This window comes from Sinocyclocheilus rhinocerous, unplaced genomic scaffold, assembly GCF_001515625.1.
Source record: "Sinocyclocheilus rhinocerous isolate Xijiao unplaced genomic scaffold, SAMN03320098_v1.1 scaffold1243, whole genome shotgun sequence".
In the NCBI taxonomy this organism is placed as follows: domain Eukaryota; kingdom Metazoa; phylum Chordata; class Actinopteri; order Cypriniformes; family Cyprinidae; genus Sinocyclocheilus; species Sinocyclocheilus rhinocerous.
In genome coordinates this window covers 694,478-718,447 of record NW_015626033.1, presented here as the reverse complement: position 1 = coordinate 718,447, position 23,970 = coordinate 694,478, and the positions used below count along the sequence as shown (strand labels likewise).

Below are 23,970 nucleotides of genomic sequence, written 5' to 3'. Positions count from 1 at the left end.
CCAACCCTAACCCATTTAAGGGTCAGTTTCCTTGAGAGTTCTGGATGAGTGACTACCTGTGCAGGTGAAGCTATCTGACAAACAGATCCTATAGTGTGTGTGTGAGATTGACTGTCACATTGTACAGGTGGCAAACCAGAAGTATTTCACAGCATTTTGTCTGTGCCAGAAAATGGAAGCAGAACTTCTGACATCAGAATCTAATCAATACTCTATGTAGTCCCATATTTATTTATTTATTTTACCGTACATGGCATAAATAAACAGAATTTTTTTTTAATTTCTAATTTAAATTGAACTTTTTAAAAATTCTAACATTTAAGATATTGACGTCAACCAATCGTTTGAGATTTATTGTGTAATAGTGTAAGGATGCTTTTAGCTTATGTTTTCCCTTCAATGTGATAAAGAAACTTCAGTGTGAAAACGTAAACAAAAAGACATTTAATAATGACACTTTGTTTGGGGTTTGATTATCATGAAAAATGAAAGTCTGATTCAAAGCCTTTTTAAACGTTTACTCTGTTACCAAACTATGTCCACCAATTGGTTGAGAAAACAGAATTGGCCACATCACCAACACAAAAATCAAAAGAAACCTTTTTCTATTTGGATTTCTTAATTTCTGGCTTTGTATAAACTACCAATATGAGGATAGCAGCAGATGTAAGGAATGTTTATATGTGCAAAATATAATTAGACTGTTGATTAAAACCACAGCTGACATTCATGCCCAGCATTGGCCTTATTGGTGGAAGAATTCTGGGTTCCTCAGTTTAAGTCAGGCACGATATGATATTTATTCCCAATTTTAAAGATATTTAGAAAAAAAATTGCCTGTGTTTATGGTTTATGTATTGTTAAAAGTGACAATGAATATTGAATATGCTTTTCAAATCTGGATAGATAGATAGATTGCCCTGAAGGTAAATTTCTGTTGTGCAGCACCCTGTGGCTTGAGGCTGGAAGGGTGTCCCTCTCATTCCTGCAATCAAGCCCCTCTAAACCCAGAGAATGGTTCTAATTAGGGCCCGGAAACCCTCTGCGCTCTCTGTTCAAAACCATTTACACTGACACGAGACTATCGACGTAAAAGAGACAGAAAGAGGCGAATTTCACACTGCAGAATGTTCCAGAAATGTTGGCTTTCATATGCGGAGCTGGAAATATATTGTCTATTAAAAATTTCTCTCTTAAAAATGTCAACAAATGTGCGACAAATTCGATTTTTAATCTTCAGTTTTTCCATTTGTTTGAAATTTCAGTTGTTGTCCGTGTCTGGAGTTTTTACTAAAAAAAGAAACAAAAGTTCACGATTGTTTCAAATGGGGTTGATAATGTTTTGAAGTGGTTTTTGGTGGACGAGGCGTTTTGGGTGGAGGGTCTTTAGAGCCGCTCTTGCGAATCGTGTCAATTTTCAGTGGCCCAGAACTGACAGAACAAACAGAAAATGAGCAATACTCCCCCTTTCTCCCTCTGTCTCCATTCTCTCTCATTTTTGTTAAGTCTGACAACGTAATGAACTAATAAATGTTTATCAAACTTAATGTTACAAGGCTTAACGTGACTCAGTGTGCCCGTTTTTTGACCTTTTTTAATTTTTGTTTTACTGAATAACGGTCAAAAAGTTAAACTCGGCCCTGCGCGCAGCCTGGCGCCTCTTGGCGTCTCTCTGCCCTCTGCAAAAGGGCCTCACTGGGGTCTGATGTTTCAGGCGTTCTCATTTTTCACGCGCTCATGCCCTCTTCCGGCTCGGACGTGTCACGTGGATTGACATATTTTTTATTATTTTGAGCCTTTGTGTTTATTTATTGTATAGTTCCCTGATTTTCTTTATTTTGATTAACAGGCTTTTCCAAGTCAAAGACAAATGATCAAAACGTTGACTTGACTTAAAATGTGGACAATGTGTGATAAAAAAAAAATGTTGGAGAGCCTCTGTTTTCAAAACTACAAATAAAATGTAGTGCAATATTTAAACTAAATAAAAAAGAACGAAACAAAGTTTCCACATCCATAGAGTTTAGTTTAAGATGTTTGAAGCCAATGATTTTCTCATTAAAAATCCCTGCTATTCGTACTGTCCAATACAGAACAATCTCTATAAATTAATCTTTGAGTAAAACATCATAAATTATTAAAGGGTTATGTATCCAACAATACTGTGAATATTCTTAAATATTGGCCTCATTGGTTTTACAAATTTTACGCACTTGTCCAGTATACTCAAAATTCCCAAAACTCAGAGAAGCTCTTTTGATTTTCTCCCTTTTCCTAATCGTTTGCAAAAGAATAGTTTATTTCAGCAAACGTCCTGTGCGTCATGAAAGTATGCGGTAACGCTGTAAATATTGGTTATTTATGGTTTTAAGTCTTGTCGCTTAAAATATGAACGAGACGTCCTAAGATCCTAAATCCACAAGGCTGGATGTTAGAGATCCCAACAATGAATCCTGCATCTGATGCGGATGTCCTTGCATGCTATGCACCGAGTGCTGTGCACCGAGGCCGGGCATTGGGTATGCGGAAGCCCCGGGAGTGTTCATGTTCCCCTGCAGTAGAAGCACGGAGTTGTGCTCGGGGCTCTGCGGCGGAGAGAACTCATCCTCCGAGCTGGACATGAGCGACTTCACTCCGTCGAGCGGAGACCGCTGGCTCTGCTTACCGCCAACGCCGTTGTTCTCGCTGTTTTCTCTGTTGGGTGAATATTACATTAGTAACATATTATATATAATTGACATGTTACAGGCCTAGAATGAGGCTACATAGTAGCCTATTAGAAAGTGACTTTAATAGGCGTGTTATGGTTTCAAAATAGTTTAATCTTAAAATAATTATTAGCTAAAGAAAAAATCTAATGCTTGATGTTTGTTTTAAGAAAAAAAAATCCAACTGTTTACGCACCAGTGTACCTCGTCTTTATGTCAACATGACTAAAAAGATAACTGTCATCACAGATTTACGATAGACAATTTTAGAGAATATAATTCAAAGTATACCATTAGGCCTATTTATATGAACTTTAACATTTAAAATCTGTAGGCTAATTAAATGATATGAATACAGGCCTAAATAAATTCTCACTGCAATAAGAATTTTTTTTTCTCGTCTTCTGCTCTTGTTTCGTTCTTTAGAACAAAAAGAGTCTTCTTTTAAAATCCTAACCGAATTATAAAAATAAAAATAGCTAGGCAATATATAAAGTATTAAATTACAAATTATAAATTACAAATATAGGCTACAAATGATAAATTTAGACAGTGTAACTTGATGTTGGTTTAGATTCGTGTTTACAGTTAAATTTGAGTGTCAATATAATAATAATATAATGTAATATTTCTGATATAACGATAAATTTCTCAAATAGGCTATTGTTGTTCTCTACAAGTGACTGCAATAATCAACGCTAAATTTGCGCATTATTTTTTTTTGAAAACGTTTATTTCATGTAGGCTACCCCAGTTCACTCTCAAAAACGGCAGGCTGTGTACTTGTATAATTTTTATATGTATTTATTATTATAATTATATCTCACCTCTCTTTTGTCTCAGCTGCCCGGTCTCTCTGCCTCCTGTTTTTAAACCAGTTGCTGACCTGTGTGGTGGTCAGTCCCGTTGCCTCCGCCAGCTCTCGCTTTTCCCGTGGAGATGGATAGGGATTGTGCGTGTACCATTCACGCAGCACGCCCCGAGACTTCTCCTTAAAGCAATAACTGGTCTCCTCACCGTCCCAGATCGTACGGGGCAAAGGAAATTTCCTGCGCACGCGGTATTTGCCCACAGCGCCTAGCGGGCGGCCCCGCAACTTTTCCGCCTCCACGTAGTGCGCCTTCAGCCACAGCTGCTGCAGCTTCGGGTGGTTGTGCACGGAGAACTGGTGGCTCTCCAGGATCTTGTAGAGCTCACGGAAGTTTCCCCGATGGAAGGCCACCAAGGCCTTCGCTTTCAGCACGGATTCGTTTTTGTGGAGGTGGTCACAGGCTGGCAGGGACCAAAGGAAACGTCCGAGCCTCTCCAGGTTTCCACCCTGCTGCAGCACCTCGCAGACGCACGCGACCTGCTCCTGCGTAAAGCCGAAAGAGGGCAAGACTGACATTGCGGCCCGGTGCAGTCCACCACGTAATACCCTCCTATTCAGAGGCTCTGTAGGTATTCCTCTCAAATGAGTCCTCGGACAAAAATCCCCGTGCCACGTTTATCTCTTGCTGCAGCTCCAATTTTGATAACCGCCTGTTATCCAGTTGTGTGGCACCACTGTCACCCTCCGGGGTTGCACACGTGAGATTCGGATGCGGTTTGTCCTTATGGATATATGACAGAGAAACCGAGCACAGCGTCATTCCGTGATTAGTTCGCCCCGGTCTGTTCTGAAACCGGCCAGCAGAGCAGAACTGCATCTACAGATCCGTTCCGTTTCCTCCCCGGAGGGCGGACGTCAAGGCCTGAAACTGGAGACCTTGAACACACACACACACACACACACACGCACGCACGCACGCACATGCTCACTCACACTGCAGCTGATAGGCTACTAATCAATTATTAAATTATTACAAGCACCTCCACAACCTTGCAAGCAGAGTCTATATCGTCTTCCGTTTTTCTTAATATCACAGTTTAGGTACTTCAAATAGGCTATATTTTGTACTACTGCTTTAAGTTAAAGACATTCTAGATTAATAGGTAGCCTATTCTGTAATTTATCATGACCACTGTGTGCTCCTAATTAGGTGGCATTTTCACAGCTTGTTAATTGTGTGAAAGTTTGGTGACGGATTTAAGAGTCAAGGATGCTGAACGGGAGATGCAGAAATATTTATTATTGAATTCAGTCACACATTTCAGAAATTGTCTAATAAATTGTTTTTGACTTCATTTTACTAATTAATAAATTACACAAGCAACAATACCTATAATAATTCATAAATGTGCAAATACATGAGCTCTTACTTCTGCCAGTTGAACCTGAAGTCATTGGCCTTGAGAGAGAATAACCTTTTGTATTGTTGAATCTAACGATATCGACATTAATTCGACTTCATTTCAGTTATGTACTATGTACTGTAGATAGCTAATAGTTATAAATTGTTTTTATCTATCTACTATATAGCCAAGGCCTACCCTCTTACTGGAAAATGTAAAAATGTTTCCAGTAAGAACCTTAGTGAAATGTCAAGGACTTCTTTAATCTCTAAAAGAAAGAAACTCAAGAACACTAAAACTGTTGTTAAGATAATTTATTTATTTATTGCTGAACGATCCACTGAATAACCTTAATTTTAGCAGTGTATACAGTGTTTTAACTTTTAAATAAATTCATCTTGTTGAAAACGCCCATCCGTTGGAGCATTTGGTCCGTGTGGTTTTGTAAACTGGGTCTGAAACACTAAACCGATCCATTAGCGAATAACTTGTGAGCTTGACGAGCTCTTAGTCTCCAGGTCACAGCTCTTTATCTCTGAAGATATCCGTAACATGACACCGGGAAATCCAGCTGGCCCGCCTGAGGTTATTTTATTTTTTGGAAAAATATTCCCCCTAATTTTTCCCTATCCATTTTAGGACGGTGTGAGGATTTTGGACCTTGAATATTCCCTAATGCTAATTAATATCTGTGTAATCTTTAATTGTCCTCTCAACGCCTGTAAAAACAATCATTCGTGTTCTGTCAGGGGGCGTTTGTCAGCGCCCCTCTCCTTTTCCTTAATGGTTTATTAATGCCATTGAACAAACATGGTTTACTCAGCTAGCAGATGTTAACTGCATTTTAGAATAATCTACTTAATCTACATATTCTACCAGAATCAGAATTGTAAATAATCTGTATATCTGAGCATCTGCTGAAAACTCAAATGTACATAAAGCCAATTGCATCTTATGTAGGTATTATTTTTGTAACGTCACACTTTGCAAACAGCTAAAATAATCACAAAATAATATAAGGTTTATCTATTAATTGCTTTTATTGCACAGTGTAATGTTAATTGTGACCCATTTAGGTATTTAGTGCTAATTCTAGCCATGTTGTGAACAAATGAATTCTATTTAACAAATTTGTGCCTAAAACTTTCTCTACTGTCCTGAACAGTTCATGGGCCGATGGCAGCTCGGGTTACGGTAGTATGTTCAGCACAATGCACCCCCTCCATCCCACACCAGATTCTCTACCAGCCCCCAGCACGGCGGCGTGCCCGCTCTTAGATCATGATCATTTCAAGATGTTCTGGACCAACAGAAGCGCGCGCGCTCATACGCACAGTACGGCCCCGACGTTACCAATGGGCTCTACTGTGATTATACAGGGTGATGACAGACACACACACACACACACACACACACACACACACACACACACACAACATCCTAATAAGTGCAACATAAATGTCCCCGTATTTCATGCTTAGTAGTCCGCGCTCCACCACTGTGAAGGTGTAAACTGTTTTTCTTTTCACTGAGTGTGTGTTTATGAGTTTTCTGTGAGGTGTAAATGAAAGACTGAGCGGAGGAGAATCCACCGCTAATTAGACGTTGTTGCAGCCGAGAGAGAGAAAAACTATCATCACGCGTTCCAGTTTTAGTTTTAAATAATATTGACTAATGGGGCCTTACTTTTAAACAGCAACATTTTTTCAGTAAGAATTGGATTGTTGAATGCATTTTAAACATGATTTGGCTGCATTTGTTTTGTATATTTGGCCTGTATATTTAGATGCAGGGGCGCAACAGTTTTAACCGACTGGGGCTCGTAATTAGATGTCAACAAAGTCATACCTACTATAGGCTTTGATTTAACGTCAAAACGTTCAAAAATAGATTATAGTTTATTCTTATTATTCTTTCACATAAACTGAGATGAGATTGTATGTTTGCAAAATATACGAAAATAACAATACAGTCTATCCTAATCGAAATTTTACAAATATTTTAAAGCACTAAAATGGAAAACTTTACATGTAGCTGCTGATTTAAATTTGTGAGGAAAACCAGTCACAACCTGCAATGATCATTTCAGTGCACATTTTTGCACTTTGAATTTAATCACCGATCAGTTCATCTAAAAATTAAGAGTATAGAAAGCGAATTAAGAGTATAGAAAGCGAATTAAGAGTATAGAAAGTACAGAAATAAGGATGGAAACAAAAATGATGTTGTAACGATGATAACATTTTACAGTACAGTACAATCAGTCTCCGTCTTAAAACAGGTTTGAGTCATTAAAGGATTCTAAAAAACAGTCAGGCGATGAGAGATGACATATTTGAAGCTAAATACAAAATATTTTTAATTGTCGATTTACACATCTTATTTTTGTAAGATTATAATTAGAAAAAAAAAAAAAAAATTAGACATATTAATAATATAGTATTAATATATTGATATCATAAGTATTAATAACATTAATAATAATAATAATAATAATTAATATTCAGCAAATATTTTATGTTATTTAAAAAGGATCAATAACAATAATGCTCTCTCTCTCTCTCTCTCTCTCTCTAGCTTATATATTACTTGCAAAATAATTTCAAATACAAATTTCTCAGTCTGGCAATCTGCAGACTCAAAGTGTCATATTTTTGTACTACAGGAAGAGGGCGCCAGTCAGTGTCATCTATCTGTTATTTCCACAAACGGACAAATAATGAATCTCGCCCTCTGTAAAATATGTATGATCTATTTCATGATCTATTTCTTGTTCTGTTAAAGTTCTGTTCTTATGTTCTTCTATGCAGTACAGATGTTGTTTCAGCTCAGAATCTGGAACAAGAAAATAAAATGCCATTAAATTAATTGAAGAGTAATGTCTGTCCTGCACTCGTACAAAGTACTGTGTGTGGCCTATAAGAAGAAATAATGAAAAAAACAGTTGAGCTCTCTCCCTCTGTGGTCCAATTTCACCAGGGGGCATAGATTAACCCCATGTATGTGTGTGTGTTTCACTGAAATCCTTGCATATTCTCTTAATTTTAACAACCTGTGCCATTCAATTACACAAACACACATTTAGCTGAAAACATACTTTACACTTTCGTTTTATTTTAATTATAATTACTCCAGACTAACCCTACCCCTAAAAGAAATGCTTTTGCATCCTTTTGAATTGTTCCCCAATTGAAAATGTATCTGTTTGCAGAAACGCGTGTTTAGCAATATCAAAAAAGTACTAGTGGCCTGTAACTGCACAAAACTTGTGCTGTATGCATGAAAAAAATCACCTCTGTACCTCTCCTTCTCTCTCTCTAAGCAGGCATACCAAAGAAATTGTGTAAGACTGCAGAGGTCAAAGTTCAGTAAAGATGAATGACAGCTTCATATCCCAGAAGGCAAAGAATGAAAGTCTGATGACACAATTTGTTATTATGTATGTTTATGGTAAGTTGGAATTCAAGTTCAACTTCTTATTTAGTTTAATGGCATTTCTCCTGGAACTGATCTGTTCAGTGCAAACTTTAGACTTCAAACTGAGGAAAAATGCTTTAAATAAACACAAGTATTCACATTTGTCAGCAAGTATATCTGACACTCTGCGTTTACATTTGACATTCACACTTACAAATCTCACACAGTAGGTCTGGTTCATATACATCACCAAAACTTTACCAGTAAATGAAACACACACACACACACACACACACACACACACACACAGGTATGAAACACAGCTGAGGAGCAGCGTGTGCCCTTTGACCTCTCATTAGTGGGGGCGTGGGGGAAGGTTCAGGTTACAAATCCAGCTCTGTTTGCTATTCAGGGTTAAGTCCCCCTCCTTTCAAACCCCCAAAGGTGAGAGGTCATAGTTTTTAATAAGGCTCAGTTTGAGAGGTTCATATTTTTATTACCGCTTCTTATTGTTGCTCAGTGTGAGGTATGTTTGAGTGGTTTCGATCACCATCACGTTTTTTTATTTACATGTTGTTAATGACAAAATGTAACATAAAGCCATTGCACGGGATCAAAATCAGCACATATTATAAATTCTCACCGACACTCTTCTCTCTCAAAGCGTTCATTTTTCGAGCTGGTGTTATCTGATACCTGGCTGTCTCTCATGGCAACCGGGTCACCTAGGCTGTTTGGGAACAGGTGACAATGCTCTTATTTCCTTTTTTCTCTCTTGTTCTATTGTCCTGTCCTGTTTTTCCCTACTTGGTGAAAGGAGTCATGAACTACAATGCTGAAAGACTCCCAACAATATTGCCGAGATGATGGTATATTCAGATTTGTTTGGCATCCAAACTAGTTCTCTCAGCTAAATTTCAGAGAAAAGCTTTGGGATCTGAAATTGCTTGGTTGGTTAGCTTGAGTTTTTGTGGTCTTAAAAAAGAAATAGTTCACCCAGAAATGAAAATGTGCTAAAAAAAAAAAAAAAAAGTACTCACCCTCAGGACATCCAAGATGTCAGTGAGAACAGAGAACAAATTTGGAGAAATTTTGCACTTCATCACTTTCTCACCAATGGATCCTCTGCAGTGAATGAGTGCCGTCAGAATGAGAGTCCAAACAGTGGATAAAAACATCACAGTAATCCACAAGTAATCGATTATTTCACTTTTGTGACGTGAAAAGTTGTTTGTTTGTTTGTTTTTAACATTTTAACCGTTGCTTTCACTAAAATGAATCCTCTATTTATAGTGAAAAAGCCATCTTGTCTGAATTAGGAGAGAAATATGCACAGATCAAGCACCATTTACAAGTGCAAACAGTTCTAAACAAATATGTCAGTGGATTTTGATGTGAGAGGACAACAGGAGTTGGAGTTTTTCCACTGGAAGAAGTGTTATTATGGATTATGGACTGGTATTTTGACCATAACGATTTAAAGTTAAAACGCCTTCATGATGGATTGTTTCTTATAAATGCACAGCTTTTTCCCTTCAAAAGATGTTACTTGATGGACTGGAGTCATGTGAATAACTTCTGGAATATTGTGATGTTTTTATCAACTCTTTGGACTTGCATTCTGGCGGCACCCATTCACTGCAGAGGATATATTGTTGAACAATGAATGTAATGCTAAATTTGTCCAAATCTGTTCCGATGAAGAAATAAACTCGTCTACATTTTGAATGGCCTGAAGGAAAGTACATTTTCAGGAAACATTTTTTTTAATCCTGTAGCATTGCATTTGAGATTCACACAATGCCTGTCAGTGGCATCTGACTGTAACAGTTATTTACAAATCAGAGAGAATTTCTCTGTCTGTTTCTCTACGTCCTTCTGGACCCCCCTAACAGGAGACGGCAGGGCCTCCAGAAATCGCCCTCCTGTTTATTTGAATTTAGAGTCTGAGACAAGAGCAGCTTGCTAACAAGCTCCAGACCACCAGGCATGTGCAAACGATCACCGCTGATTTTCCAGCACCCGGCCTGGCCTTTCTGTATCAGGTCTCTGCTTCCCTCCCCTCCCTGGCTACTTAAATCTTTTTATTTGCATGTTTCCTGTCCGTCTGAATATTTAACATCCACTGCAGACATAACATGAAAACGCAAACAAATCTATGTCGAAAGTTTACAAGATCTCTCAGTCTTGAATGAAATCACTCGAATGAGGCCAGTTTCTCCAGTATAAATATTTAATGAATCACTTTTTGTGCTTCTTATTTATTATTATTATTTTTTTTTTTTAGAAAAATACATAACTTTAACATTTTTGTTCATGCTAAAATATTATTCACAAGGCTGTTTTGCTTTTTGCTCATATATTTACAGCCATAAGTTAGCTAATTTTACACCTATATCCCTTTAATTTCTGACAATCCTGTAGGAGACTTTTCATTCATTTCTAAAAGTCATTTCTCATTCCCAGAATGGCTGCATAGCTTTCGTCACGGAGTTAAATACTGCAGATGTCAAACCAGCACCAATAACAATTAAAAAAAAAAAATTACAGGCAACCTGAAGACCAACCAAACGTTTGAGCCTCAGAAAGCAAGGAGGCACAAAAAACAAACTCAAAACCAAAAACTACTGTAACCAAAAACACACACTCTTCCATATACAAACATACAACTCACTCACATACACAATCATATAAAGTTTTTTCACATTTACAACTGTGCTGACATGTCTTTTTAATATATTTTCAGACGTTTTTGGTTTAATGTACAGTATAAATTAAAAGCATGATTTTTCTTATTGCTTGTTATTGCTTTTTAGGTGAAATTATTTTTGACAGCAAATTCTCATTGAATGCTTGCAGGGATGGATCATTGTAAAACCCAGATGGTAAGTTTAATCAAATCCTTTAGGAAAACAATTGCTTTCCCTATTTTGAATGACCTGAAGATTTAAGTTACCCTCATTTCTGTCTGAAAACAGTTTGCATTTCAAATAAAACAAGTAGTTCTTAGCATACTTTGTGCACAGATAATACCCTAAACTTTGACAGTCGTACAACATCTGTTCCAGCATCTGTGACAAGCATTCGATTATCGTCCACCATTCTGACTCATCCCTTAATTTGTATAAGCAAACATTGTGTATTTGTATTTATATTTGTATTGTCTACATTACATATTATTTGCCTATTAGTAATACGACTGGAAGCTGTAGGCAATGTAATGTCCATGACAATGCCACAAAGATTGTCACAGATTTTGTATTTTAAATCTGCATTGTGAATAAAGTGTGTCTGTGCATGTGTGTTTCCATAGGGAGGTGACCTTTAAGGTCTGACTCAGATGGCACATGACTGGATGTCCACCTGTCTGCTAGCACCATTTACAAGTGCAAACAGTTCTAAACAAATATGTCAGTGGATTTTGATGTGAGAGGACAACAGGAGTTGGAGTTTTTCCACTGGAAGAAGTGTTATTATGGATTATGGACTGGTATTTTGACCATAACGATTTAAAGTTAAAACGCCTTCATGATGGATTGTTTCTTATAAATGCACAGCTTTTTCCCTTCAAAAGATGTTACTTGATGGACTGGAGTCATGTGAATAACTTCTGGAATATTGTGATGTTTTTATCAACTCTTTGGACTTGCATTCTGGCGGCACCCATTCACTGCAGAGGATATATTGTTGAACAATGAATGTAATGCTAAATTTGTCCAAATCTGTTCCGATGAAGAAATAAACTCGTCTACATTTTGAATGGCCTGAAGGAAAGTACATTTTCAGGAAACATTTTTTTTAATCCTGTAGCATTGCATTTGAGATTCACACAATGCCTGTCAGTGGCATCTGACTGTAACAGTTATTTACAAATCAGAGAGAATTTCTCTGTCTGTTTCTCTACGTCCTTCTGGACCCCCCTAACAGGAGACGGCAGGGCCTCCAGAAATCGCCCTCCTGTTTATTTGAATTTAGAGTCTGAGACAAGAGCAAGGTGACTCTCATAAAACACACATACGTCCACACTCCCCACTGTGAGAGGAAGAGAGACAAAGGGAGCGACAGAGAGAAAATGAGAGTCTGGTACTTGTAGTTCAAAAATGCATGTAAACACTTAAAATAGTATGAAATGATTGATGGAAGGCCTAGAGGAAATATGGAAAAAATATTATTCTTATATACCAGGGGTTTTCAAACTTTTTGACTCCCAAATGATTATTCCCATTGCAAAGGAGACCATTCCTAAAATATAAAAGGCAGCTATATATGTTTGTGTATAAAGACCCAATTTCTACTATGAAAAATAAAACTATATATTTAAGTGTGTTTAAAATATTATCTGGAAAATTATGATACTCTGTTTCCTTTTTCTACATATCAGTTTTGTTAGATGTAGAGAAACAAAGAATAAAATAACTAAAAACAATAAAATTAAACATTGTAATTAATCTCTGGATTTTCAACCAGAATAAAACAATAATAATGTCATGTCTATGGACTTCCTAGCACTCTCTTGTGGACCTCTGGGGGGTCTCTGGACCCCAGTTTGAAAACCTCTGTTATACTTATAGAGTATAGCTGAAAAGGTACCTGTGTGTGGAAATAGAGAGAAAGAGGAAAAGGAAAAAAATAACACTTTCAAAAACTGTGTTCTCCAAATATGACTTTGCATAGATTCTCCAAACCAAACTGACAGATTTGCCAAAATAATTTAAAACATCAAAATATTCAGAGGCTGAAAACATAAAAAACCCTCAATCAGTATTTCAAAATAATGTTGGGATTTTTGGTAAAAAGTCTTTTACCTCTTTCTCCACTTAAATTCAAAGGTCAGTCATCTCTTCCTCTATATGCACAGTTTTTAGTTTTGTCAGTTGTTTTTCCCCTTCATCCTCCATTTCTCTCAACTCGCCCTTCCCTCCCTCTGAAACCGCACACAGGAAGTCTCCATTTAGGTTTGAGGTCATCTGGGCATCATGACCTCTGAACTCACCGGTAAGGTCCGTTTGGGTGAGTAAGGGTGCGCTCACTGTGAGAGTGGTGTAGTCTTGTTGGGTGGTTGTCATGGTTGTGTTAAGTGAGGTGGGGGAGTTGTGGGTGGGGTCAGGACTGTAACCCAGGTGGTAAAGGTATCCACCAGGAGTCTCCATAGGTTCCTTCTTCACAGCAGACAGTGTGTGTACACTAGCCAGGCCGTAGAGTGCTGTGCTGGGCTCAAGAGAGGTCAGCTGCAGCCTGTCCTGCTCCTCCACCTGGTTGTGGCACAGAGAGGCGGGAGCAGGAGAACTGCCATCAACAATGCCTGACAGATGACAGAAAGAGGAATGAGAAATGACAGATGATGAGAGAGAGGATGAAGCTCTCAAACTTTTTGGTGGTATACAGATATTATAAGGATATACAGTTCATATTCAATTATTATTTGGTTGAGTCAATGACCACAACATAAACCACAAAAAAAAAAAAGGGAAAATTCTGACATTTTATGACATTTTTTTTGTGACTTACAATGCTAGGATGGATTAAATTAATCAAAGGTGACTGTAAAGACGTTTATAATGTTACAAATGATTTTTATTTCAAATAAATGTTGTTCTTTTGAACTTTCTGTTAAACAAAGAATCCTGAAATTTTTTTATCACAGTTTCCACAAAAATATTAAGCAGCACAACCGATTTCAACTGTGATAATAATAAGAAATGTTTCTTGAGCAGCAAATACATATCATATTAGAATGATTTCTGAAGGATCATGTAACACTGAAGACTGGAGTAATGATGCTGAAAATCCAGCTTTGCCATTATATGAATGAATTACATTTTAAAGTATATTTTTTTATATATAAAGAGTTATTTTAAATTGTAATATTATTTCACTATATTACAGTTTTGCTCTATTTTTGATCAAATAAATGCAGCCTTGGTGAGCATAAAAGACTTCTTTCAAAAACATTAAAAAATGGTTTCTTTGACGCTCCTAACAAACACAACACACCTGTGGTCTTCTCATCTTGCTCAAAGGATTGATGTTACCTTGTGAGTGATGTTTGATGAGACTCACCTGATGAGGTTGAAGAAGATGATGAGAGTTGCAAGGAAGGAAGTACCACCTTGTTGCTGAGCAGCGAGGTCCCATTGCCTTCAGAAACCAAGTTGTAATCTTCAAGCTGCAAGCCGTCAGATGGAGTCACATTGAATGCCGAGCTAATAGACGTGGTCTGGTCCTGGACCGACACATCCTGCCTCACATTCTCTGCTTTCACCTCTACGTCTGTCCCATTCACAGTGCAGTGAAACGAGGTGTACACCAGTGCTGGGTCTGCCCTTACCGGTTTATCCTCTCCTGCACCATCCATCTCCACATCTGCCGCTGATCTGCAAGCCAGGGACTGGAGTCCCAAGTTCATGCCACTGAAGAAGACGTGTCCTGTGGTGGAGAGAAATGAAGGGGTGCCGTTGTGGAAAACAGAGGTGGGAGTGTTGACTGAGACTCCGTTAAAGATGACAGATGCTGGTGAGACAGAGTTCCTGCTGTCTCCAACCTGCTGGATGATGACCCCAGCCTCCAGAGCTCCAGAGCAGAGAGACACAACTGCATTACCCACGGTCCCATCACTGTAGGTCGACATCGGACACGGGGACAGAGACTCCTGACCTTTACTGCTCTCATCCTCCGTACTGTGATTTCCATCTGACTCACTGAGAGAACGTGAAAGACAGAGAGATGAGAGACAGTGATTGTCTTCCTTTTTGTCTCCATCCTACACTTTTGCTCATTATAATAGATTTATGTTCTGTATAGTTATTTAATCTTCTTAGCTACTTAAGTAATTTAGTAAATCTTGTTGAATTCTTAGATTTCTATTTTATTTTATTTATTTTATATTTTAACACTTTTAATTGTTAATATTACTTTGTACAATTTCCTAATACACACAACTGAAATAATAAGATATGACAAACTGAAAATGTTTTGGTAATGCAAAATTGGCACTAGCAACGGCTAGGTCATGGGTTCGATTCCCAGGGAAAGCAATAAATGTGAATGTGCAGCTTGAAAGCAATAAAAGTCTCTTTGAAGAAAAGCAACTGCTAAATGCATAAATGTGAATTGAACAATAAAACATGCAGAGAGAGAGAGTCCACCAAATCATTAAAAAAAACATGTTTTTTGTGCCACTGGAAAATGAAAATATAAATGAAAGCAAATTGTATATCTGTGCTCACTGTGAAAATACAAGATAGAAATACTTGGACAAATGATCAAACTCATTTAGTATTTCTAAACTGTCTGAAAAAGATCAAATCAGGTGTCCATATTCACTTTAATTCATTCTTTAAAACAGAACACTCTAAATGTCTAGAAATAACTTGCTAAAAGATTCTTTAAATTTTTATTGCATAATGGAATTAGTATTTTTTGACACTAATGTTGATGATTTTGGCAATACTATATGCTGAACACTAGTACCAATGAAGCACTCTGAAAGAAAGAGGGAGAATATTGAATTATTACTTTTCACTCCCTGCATAACTGTACATGAGCGCGGACTGACGCAGCTGCAGGAAGATGTAGACGGGAGGGCGCACAGACAAATGGAGAGGTGAGTATCCACTTCACACCGCGGGACCCCCTAGATCACAGCTTTCATGTGTCAGCGGTAATCCTGTCTATATTACATAGACTCTTTTTACGCACGCACGCACACCATTTGGCGCAATGAGTCGTATGGCGACACAACCCCGCGAACACAGCATGACTTCACAAATGGTCAGCTTTATTTCCACAGTGCCCCTCGCCAAACGGGGATGGGCCGCCAGTGACGAAAGGATAAAGTTAGCTGATATTTTAAAGTACGATACAGCGCGATTCATCCACTGACAATATTTCACAGTGCCTTCAGCTGTTCAAACATAAATTCGTTTAGTTGAGAGAGAACGCGTTTAGTGAATGATTGCAGCAGCTGTGTGACTCCGACAGGACTTCCACAACTGTCGTATGTTCCTTTTCACAGCCAGCCAAAAGATTTTGGCATTTAATTTTTTAGCGATAACGTCATTACGTTACGGGAGATTACTGTCTGTCTGTAGCCTACATGAGTTTTGGCCGTTGGGTCGCGGTTCTTAAACGCGCCTCTAGACCACTGCGTTCTGTTCTATTTCTTTGTTTTCCATTTAAAAACATTTCAGTATTGTTAAATTATTATCCCACTATTATTACTATGATATAGCCCTGGGGTTTAGATAAAAGTCATTTCAATTTTTTTAAAACACTGATAATCTATTGCACTTTATAAAAGGTAATAATGTTTGTTAATTATATTAATAATAAAATGCTACCGATCAAATCTTTGTTAGAGGGGTTCCTGGCTGTAACTCTGAATGGGGGTCCTGAGTCTATAAAAGTTAAAAACGCCTGACATGGCCTATTAATATTATCACATTTGCCACACCTCCACATTTGGCATTACAGAAAAGCACAGGATGTCCTCTATAAAAACAAATGCATGCATGTTCTGAGTAATATTAGCAAAACCACATTGCCAAAGATGAATTGTTAGGATAAGAACTGAAACTTTTTTGGAAATGTTATGGAGTGCAGGCACAGCTGTAGCCTAAATTTAAAATTGCCTCATTCACATATAAAATATGTGATAAAATACATGATTGATGACAAAAACATTCCTGATCAAGATGCTTCAAGCATCGTGTGACATCAGATTTCTGTGAATGGAAAAAAATTATGTATGTGTTGGAGGGAGGTCACTTCCACCAGGTGCGCTGGAGCTTTGTTCACAAAGAGAAAAACATTGAAGTGAATCCTGTATTACCAGTGCATGTGTGTATGTGTGTGTGTTAAAATAGAGTGCTGAAGAGGAGGTTTTCCTATCCCCTCTGGCTAAAAAGAAAAGTAAATAGTTCGGAGTGATTTATGTGGTGGGGCGAACCTTACGCGTCAATAGATCCTGAGTAGCTACTCACTCAAAAATAAACACACACACACGAGGTGGTGACTCCCGCGATACATTTTACGCACACGTCCTTTAGAAGCTGCCTTTTAAAGTTTCGATCAAAGCATGTTTTTTTCTCTATAATTTAAGATCATTAAGAATAAAGGAAAGATGAGTCTAATTGTAAAAAGACTGGTAACAGCTCACAAGTTGTCACAATACACAAGCAGACAAGCAGAAACCTTTTTTAGAAGCAATAATAAAATGCTAAGATCTCTCAAAAAACTTTGCCTTAACTACTGTATCTCAGTCTTGTCAATAAACCAATTAAATCTCTTGACAAACGTCTTATATGCATTCATTCACTGAAAAAATTTTGTGTTTGTGGCTTTCTAGTTTTTCTCACCTTTTGGACTGCGCCTCTGACGGGTTTCTGTCTCTCTGCCTTCTGTTTTTGAACCAGTTGCTGACCTGTGTGAGGGACAGTCCTGTGATCTTGGCCAGATTCCTCTTCTCGGCCGGGGACGGGTACCGGTTCTGCTTATAGAGGTCCTTCAGAGCATTCCTGGAGCGCTCTTTGAAGCAGTACACCGTCTCCTCTCCATCCCAGATGGTCCTGGGCAGGGGAAACTTACGTCGCAGGCGATATTTATCCACTGCGCCCAGCGGTCTACCGCGGGCCTTCTCCGCCTCCGTGTACCGGCCTTTGTACCATAAGTCCTGCAGGGCAGAGTGGCACGAAGGGCTGAAGCTGTGGCTCTCCAAGATGCTGTAAAGCTCCTGGTAGCGCGCCTGGTGGAAGGCCACCAGCGCCTGAGCGCGGAGGATACTCTCGTTGCCGCGCAGTAAGTCGCTCTGCGGGAGAGACCACAGAAACCGGGCGAGTCGATCCACGTTGCCCCCCTGCTGAAGAGCCTCGCAAACACACGCAACCTGCTCCGGTGAAAAAGCCAAAGAGGTCGCGGTTGCTGCGGGTGAAGTGTGCGCAGACAAAGAGTCCATAGTGGGCATCTTGTGCTCCGGTGGAGAGGTCTGCCCGACGAGCATCCCGGTGGCCACAGGAGTGTCCAAAGTCAGGAGTTTGACGTGCCCCCGACTGTCCGTGGAGCTCTCGAGAGGCTCCGTGTACTTCACATTTTCCTTTTTGGTCTCGCCTGCCACTGTCACTTCACTGCAGGAAACAGACATTGTTTTTATTCTTCACCTCAGATTCCTTTAGTCCGTCACCCCGCCTCGTTTCTGCCCAAAGCTGATCAGGTTACCCGTGCGCCATGCGAGTGATATCGGGTGTCTTCGTAAGTGGATAGCTTTCCCCTTTCGCTCCAGCAGCGTGACTTCTCAGCCCGATAGTTTGAGAGGGACACACATGATTGGCTACACGAAATTTCGAAAGGGGCGTGGCGAACGCAGCTTCGAGGCGAACACATTGAAATGAAGCTGTCACTCAGCCGTGACGCGCTCCAGCAGCTCACCTGCGCTATTGGTGAGATCTCATTCGAGGCTTTTGTGTGCTTCTGTGTGTTTACTTAAATTTATATATTTATGAATGACAAGGACAAGTTAAAAATAACAAGAAAGAGAAAGGAAAGAAAATTGGAAAATAGAAAACTGGTGATACATTTTCATAAGGTATGCAAAGGTAAAGTGTCTATCTATCTATCTATCTATCTGTCTATCTATCTGTCTGTCTGTCTGTCTGTCTGTCCGTCCGTCCGTCCATCCATCCATCCATCCATCCATCCATCCATCGCCGAAACTCAGCGCTGGACAGAGCTCACACACTCGATCAGTGTTTGAATAGGAACAGTTGTAATAGACATATTTGTTTCCACCCGGCGGTTTTGAATGTAACACTCCTATGCGCTCTGGAGTGTGGTGACTGCTGTTTATTCTTTTGCAGGCGGACTAAAACAGATATTAACACTAATAATGGATGATCAGGGATGCCCGAGGTGCAAGACGACCAAATACAGAAATCCATCCCTGAAGCTGATGGTGAATGTGTGCGGACACACGCTGTGAGTACCTGCTTTCAGAGCTCTTATTCAAACCTGTGCAGACCCTAAACCTGCAGATGTGGGGCTTTATTCGTGATGGCCAAGACTAAAAGTTTTATTATGTGTTTTATTATATTGTATATTTGCTGTAATAAGGCCAGTGTTTCAACCTGTGAGTGCAGTAAACCGATATTTTTATGATATCTAACTTCTGTTTTGAAACTCTCCTTACAAAAAAGTTACCATGGTAAGTTACTTTTAGCCATTACTATGAAATCATAATAAATTAGCATGTGATATACAAATATTATAAAGAGCTTTTATAATCATTTACACTTCAGAGTTATGTTTTGATACATACATGACCGATAAACCTAAGATGTAGCGACAGTTCTCTCAGCTACATGAAAAAAATACTATAGTAATTACTATAGTGTTTTTGAACCATACTATATTAAAGTGTATTATACTATATATATTGAAGTATTTACAACACTTTGTTAATGAATGCTACGGCATACTGTAGTATTAATGTGAACTGATAAACTGTAATAAATAGTATACTTTAGTTTTTTACTACAGTAAACTGTAGTGTATTGTAGTATAATACACCCTATAGTTGTAGAAAACTTAGTACAGTATTGGTTACCAACTATAGTTGTTATATTACCACAGCAACTATAGAATTACCACAACAAATTAATAGTGTGTCTGAAGTCACGTGACGCCTCGTGTTCTGGACGCCCTTGACCTGCAGAGAACTTAAGGACTCATGGTGGACTGCTGACTTGGGACTCAGAGATTGTATGAATATATTACACACTGATGACACACTGCTGGAGACAGTCCAGCACTCAGTCCCCTGGTAATTTCTTGAGAGTTTACATCTGTATGCAGAAAATCAGAACGAAGGAATTACAGCTAATAAATGAGCATAGTCTGTGATTAAATACAGATGATGGAGTGGAGATGGAAATGCTGCTTGTGTGTTTCTTCAACTATGGGCTTTTTTGGCCCTTTGGACTTTGGAGAGAAATAAACTCTTACAGTTTTTCTCAATCGCTCAAGTTTACTTTTCAAGTAAAGCTTAACATTCTCTAAACTGCAATTGTCAATTGCTTTGTAGGACATCACAGCTCTGTTGCATACTGTATATGCAAAATGTAGTAACTCAGTTAAAACATTTAAGTAATTCTTCATTTATTGTATCAGTAAATTGGCCAATGCCACCAAATTCAAGTTTTTATTTCATTATGTGAGCCGTACTGTTTAAAAAGTGTAGATGTCTTTTACCATGGCAGTCAACCTTGGAAATGTCATTTTTGTGCTCCCTTTTCACTGACACTCAGCTAAATGCTATTGTGTATCACACAGAGCTTCTTAGATTTCAATAGCAGGTAGTGGTTTACTGGGAAAAGTCAAATTGTAATATGTACGTTTATTTGTATATAGTACATTTATTTTGTGTTATGTGTAATCAGAAAAATTCTGTCATAGATATTTATGGAATATACATGTATGTCTGACAAATTTTAAGTAACTGAATGATCATTTTGCATGGGATGGCTCACACAATGAAAGAATGTTTAGAAGTTGTGAAGAGTATAATCATTTTACTACGAATCAGCTCATCATTTTTGATAAGCAAGCCATGTGCAAATTGTAGACAGTTGTTGTTAATCTTTTGCACATGTAAAAACATGATTAAATGAATAAGAAATTCAAATCAGATCCCTGAACTTCAGTTGATTTTGAAATCACACCACAACTAAGGGACAGTCATAATTTGTGAAAAAATTGATATTTTTTGACATTACAGATATTGAAATGGTTAATTATTTCACTCTTTTTTTAGATTGTTATAGTTTTGATAATAGTCTAATAATAATATAAGTCATATTTTTACATTTTTAACTTGTATTTTAAGATTGAAAATCTACAAGGGTAAAATAATAATATAATGATATAATATAATTGAATAGAAAAGGCATTTGAAAAACCTAAAATCTGTTAGTGTTATTAAAAATCACCCATGGGACATAAAAGTGCCTGTAGTTGAAGACACACTGTGCTTGTGACTGTTAGGCTGATGCTGAGTGTGTCCTGATGACCTGCAGCAGTAAAGAGGGAAGGGCACAAGCAGGTGTGTATGAGAGATAGTTGATGAGAGGGACACAGGTAGCTTGTGTGTGTGTGTGTGTGTGTTTATGTGTGAAATGCAGGAGTTTGCAGATTTTGTGTGTGCGTGATTTGTTTCAGTTGTGCTGAGTTAGAGGAGTGTAGTAACCTCTCAACATGCTGACAAACACGGATCGGGAGTGGAGGAATGAGCAGGGAATGTCTAGCATTTATTCACATGAGAGTCTGTGTTCAAGTTTTTAAAGGTCTGTCGTTTTCTCTCACACACATGCACACTCACCTTGTGTATGTTCAGAAATAAAGTCTATCATCTAAAGTAAGTTAAAAAGTGAACAGTTGAGATGCTTCAGAGAAAACCCAAGCCAGATATCAGCTGAGCCATGGTGCAGAGGTTAGTACACATGTTCCTGATGCTTTGCACTGCCACCATCACAAACCAAAAATGTACACTACTGTTCACAAGTTTGTGGTCAGTAAAACTTTATTTGAATGTTTTTAAAAGAGTTCTCTGATACTCAGCATTTATTTGATCAAGAATAAGGTTAAAAGAGTAATATTGTGAAATATTGCTATTCATTAACAACAAAACTTTTCTATTTTAATATATTTTACAAATGTAATTTATTCATGTGATGGCAAAGCTGAATTTTCAGCAGCCATTACTCCAGTCGTCAGTGTCACATGATCCTTTAGAAGTCATTCTAATATGCTGCTGACTTGGTGCTACAGAAACATTTATTATTATTATTAATGCTGTGATCTTTTTTTTTTCAGGATTCTTTGATAAATAGAACGTTCAAAAGAACAGCATTTGAAATATTTGAAAGTCTTTTGATTTATCAATTTAAACCATCTTGTTAAATAAAAGCATTAGTTTTATTCAAAAATAAGCTTACTTAACCCATTGTGGTATTTAAATTTTTTATCAATAAAACTAAAATGTACAAATCCAAAATAAAAAAGTAATATTTTATTAGCAATAAGCAAATTTGCAATTACAACAAATGATTTGTTAGCTTTTTTATTTCTGAAAATGTTCCCTCTTTCACGCCTCCATAATTTCCTGTCACCAGCAAAGTTTGTCCACTGTATCATATACAGTACCTAGCATATTGAACCGTTTCAGAGCGCAAATTAATCTCTAGAAAGAGTGGGGAAACAACAACAACAACAAAAAAACAGACAGAGAAAAGGAAAGTTAAACTGCTCAGTGGAAAATGAAAGATTGTTTACTGTATTTTTAAGAAAATCTGGTTGAAACTCAGCATTAGTTATATGCATAAATCCTGGGCAAGATGTAACTTTGGTTTTTAACACACACTGTACTTTTGTCAGTTCATATTGTGTTTGTCTGCTTTGCTTCAAACCCATCCCGTCATCACTCCATTATGATTGAGTAAGACCACCACACACACACACATCCTGGCCTCTGTTTTATCCATTAGTCTAACTTATGGCTCGGTTTGGAAAGTTTAGAGGGCCAAATTTTACCCTCTGAAGCAGTGAGATGATTGAAATGTGTTTGTGTGGAATCGCTTCTGAAGGCTTTTCCAGCAGATTTCACATTTCATTACTGTTTATTTTGACCCTCATTCAGCAGACCTTCTGCCAATGTGAGTAAAATATGTGTGTGTGTGTGTGTGTTTCAGGTGTGAGAGCTGTGTGGAGATGCTGTTTGTCCGTGGCTCAGGTAACTGTGTGCAGTGCAACACTCCTCTCAGAAAGAGTAATTTTCGCGTGCAGCTCTTCGAAGATCCAGCCATCGATAAAGAGGTGGAGATCCGCAAGAAGGTTCTCAAAATGTATGTGGCAAAAAAAGTGTGTATATGTGCATCCAAAATTGTCTTATTGGCTCATTATTGTATTTTAATGAATTTCTTTCCTCTTTCAGCTATAATAAGAGGGAATTAGATTTTTCCACTCTGAAAGAATATAATGACTACCTGGAGCAAGTGGAGGATATTGGTGAGATACATATAATTTATTTATTCATTTATTTATTTAAATTTTTTCAGTTTCTGGCATTCTATAAGTGCTTTACAGTTTTTCTCAATCGATTTGACACATTTCTCCAAACTCAGGTCACTGTTCTCAAAACAGTTAACACGGTGATCTGAATACTTTGTAATTTTCCTAAACAGATTGAACGTTTTCATTAATTTCATACAAATTACAAATCATGCAAAGAATTTTCTCAAAACAATGCACAAAACTCTCTAATGTTTTCACAATAATTAATACAACAAATCCATACTTTAAAATAGCTGAAAAAAGGTTTTGCACAAATCACAAACATTTATGTACCATTTGTCCAAACACAACAAACAAAACTCTGTAATTTGTCATTCTATCAAATGAACATGGTATATTTTCGATTGGCCCTAAACTGATAACTACTCGGTTAATCATACCCTCAACACAGGAAATGCAGTTTTCCTAATCGTTTACACATTTATCACAATTGCTTTAGAGTAATAATAAAAGGGAAAGTATACAAAGAGCAAGAACAAATATGCAAATAATAATAATAAAATATAGTTAAAAT

The 23,970-nt window shown here is 37.8% G+C and overlaps 3 protein-coding genes across 3 annotated transcripts in view; 1 reads left to right on the top strand and 2 right to left on the bottom strand.

Moving 5' to 3' along the window:
* Positions 1-2,016: 2,016 nt before the first annotated feature.
* six1a (SIX homeobox 1a) lies at positions 2,017-4,461 on the bottom strand. The gene is made up of 2 exons (XM_016512385.1): positions 3,536-4,461; positions 2,017-2,694 (listed from the first exon to the last, which is right to left on the bottom strand). Exons 1-2 carry the CDS (start codon positions 4,093-4,095, stop codon positions 2,403-2,405), a joined length of 852 nt encoding a protein of 283 aa, XP_016367871.1. The 5' UTR covers positions 4,096-4,461; the 3' UTR covers positions 2,017-2,402.
* Positions 4,462-13,118: 8,657 nt separating this feature from the next.
* Positions 13,119-18,561, bottom strand: LOC107708200 (homeobox protein SIX4-like). Its single transcript, XM_016512377.1, has 3 exons — positions 17,696-18,561; positions 14,400-15,037; positions 13,119-13,641 (listed from the first exon to the last, which is right to left on the bottom strand). Exons 1-3 carry the CDS (start codon positions 18,475-18,477, stop codon positions 13,163-13,165), a joined length of 1,899 nt encoding a protein of 632 aa, XP_016367863.1. The 5' UTR covers positions 18,478-18,561; the 3' UTR covers positions 13,119-13,162.
* A 545-nt stretch (positions 18,562-19,106) lies between these two features.
* The window catches only part of mnat1 (MNAT1 component of CDK activating kinase), a 25,322-nt gene continuing 20,458 nt past the window's right edge, over positions 19,107-23,970 (top strand). Inside the window, exons 1-3 of the mRNA XM_016510979.1 lie at positions 19,107-19,307; positions 23,075-23,227; positions 23,317-23,390. Coding sequence (XP_016366465.1) covers positions 19,219-19,307; positions 23,075-23,227; positions 23,317-23,390 — 316 coding nt within the window. The 5' untranslated portion in view covers positions 19,107-19,218. The remainder of the gene's footprint in view (positions 19,308-23,074; positions 23,228-23,316; positions 23,391-23,970) is intronic.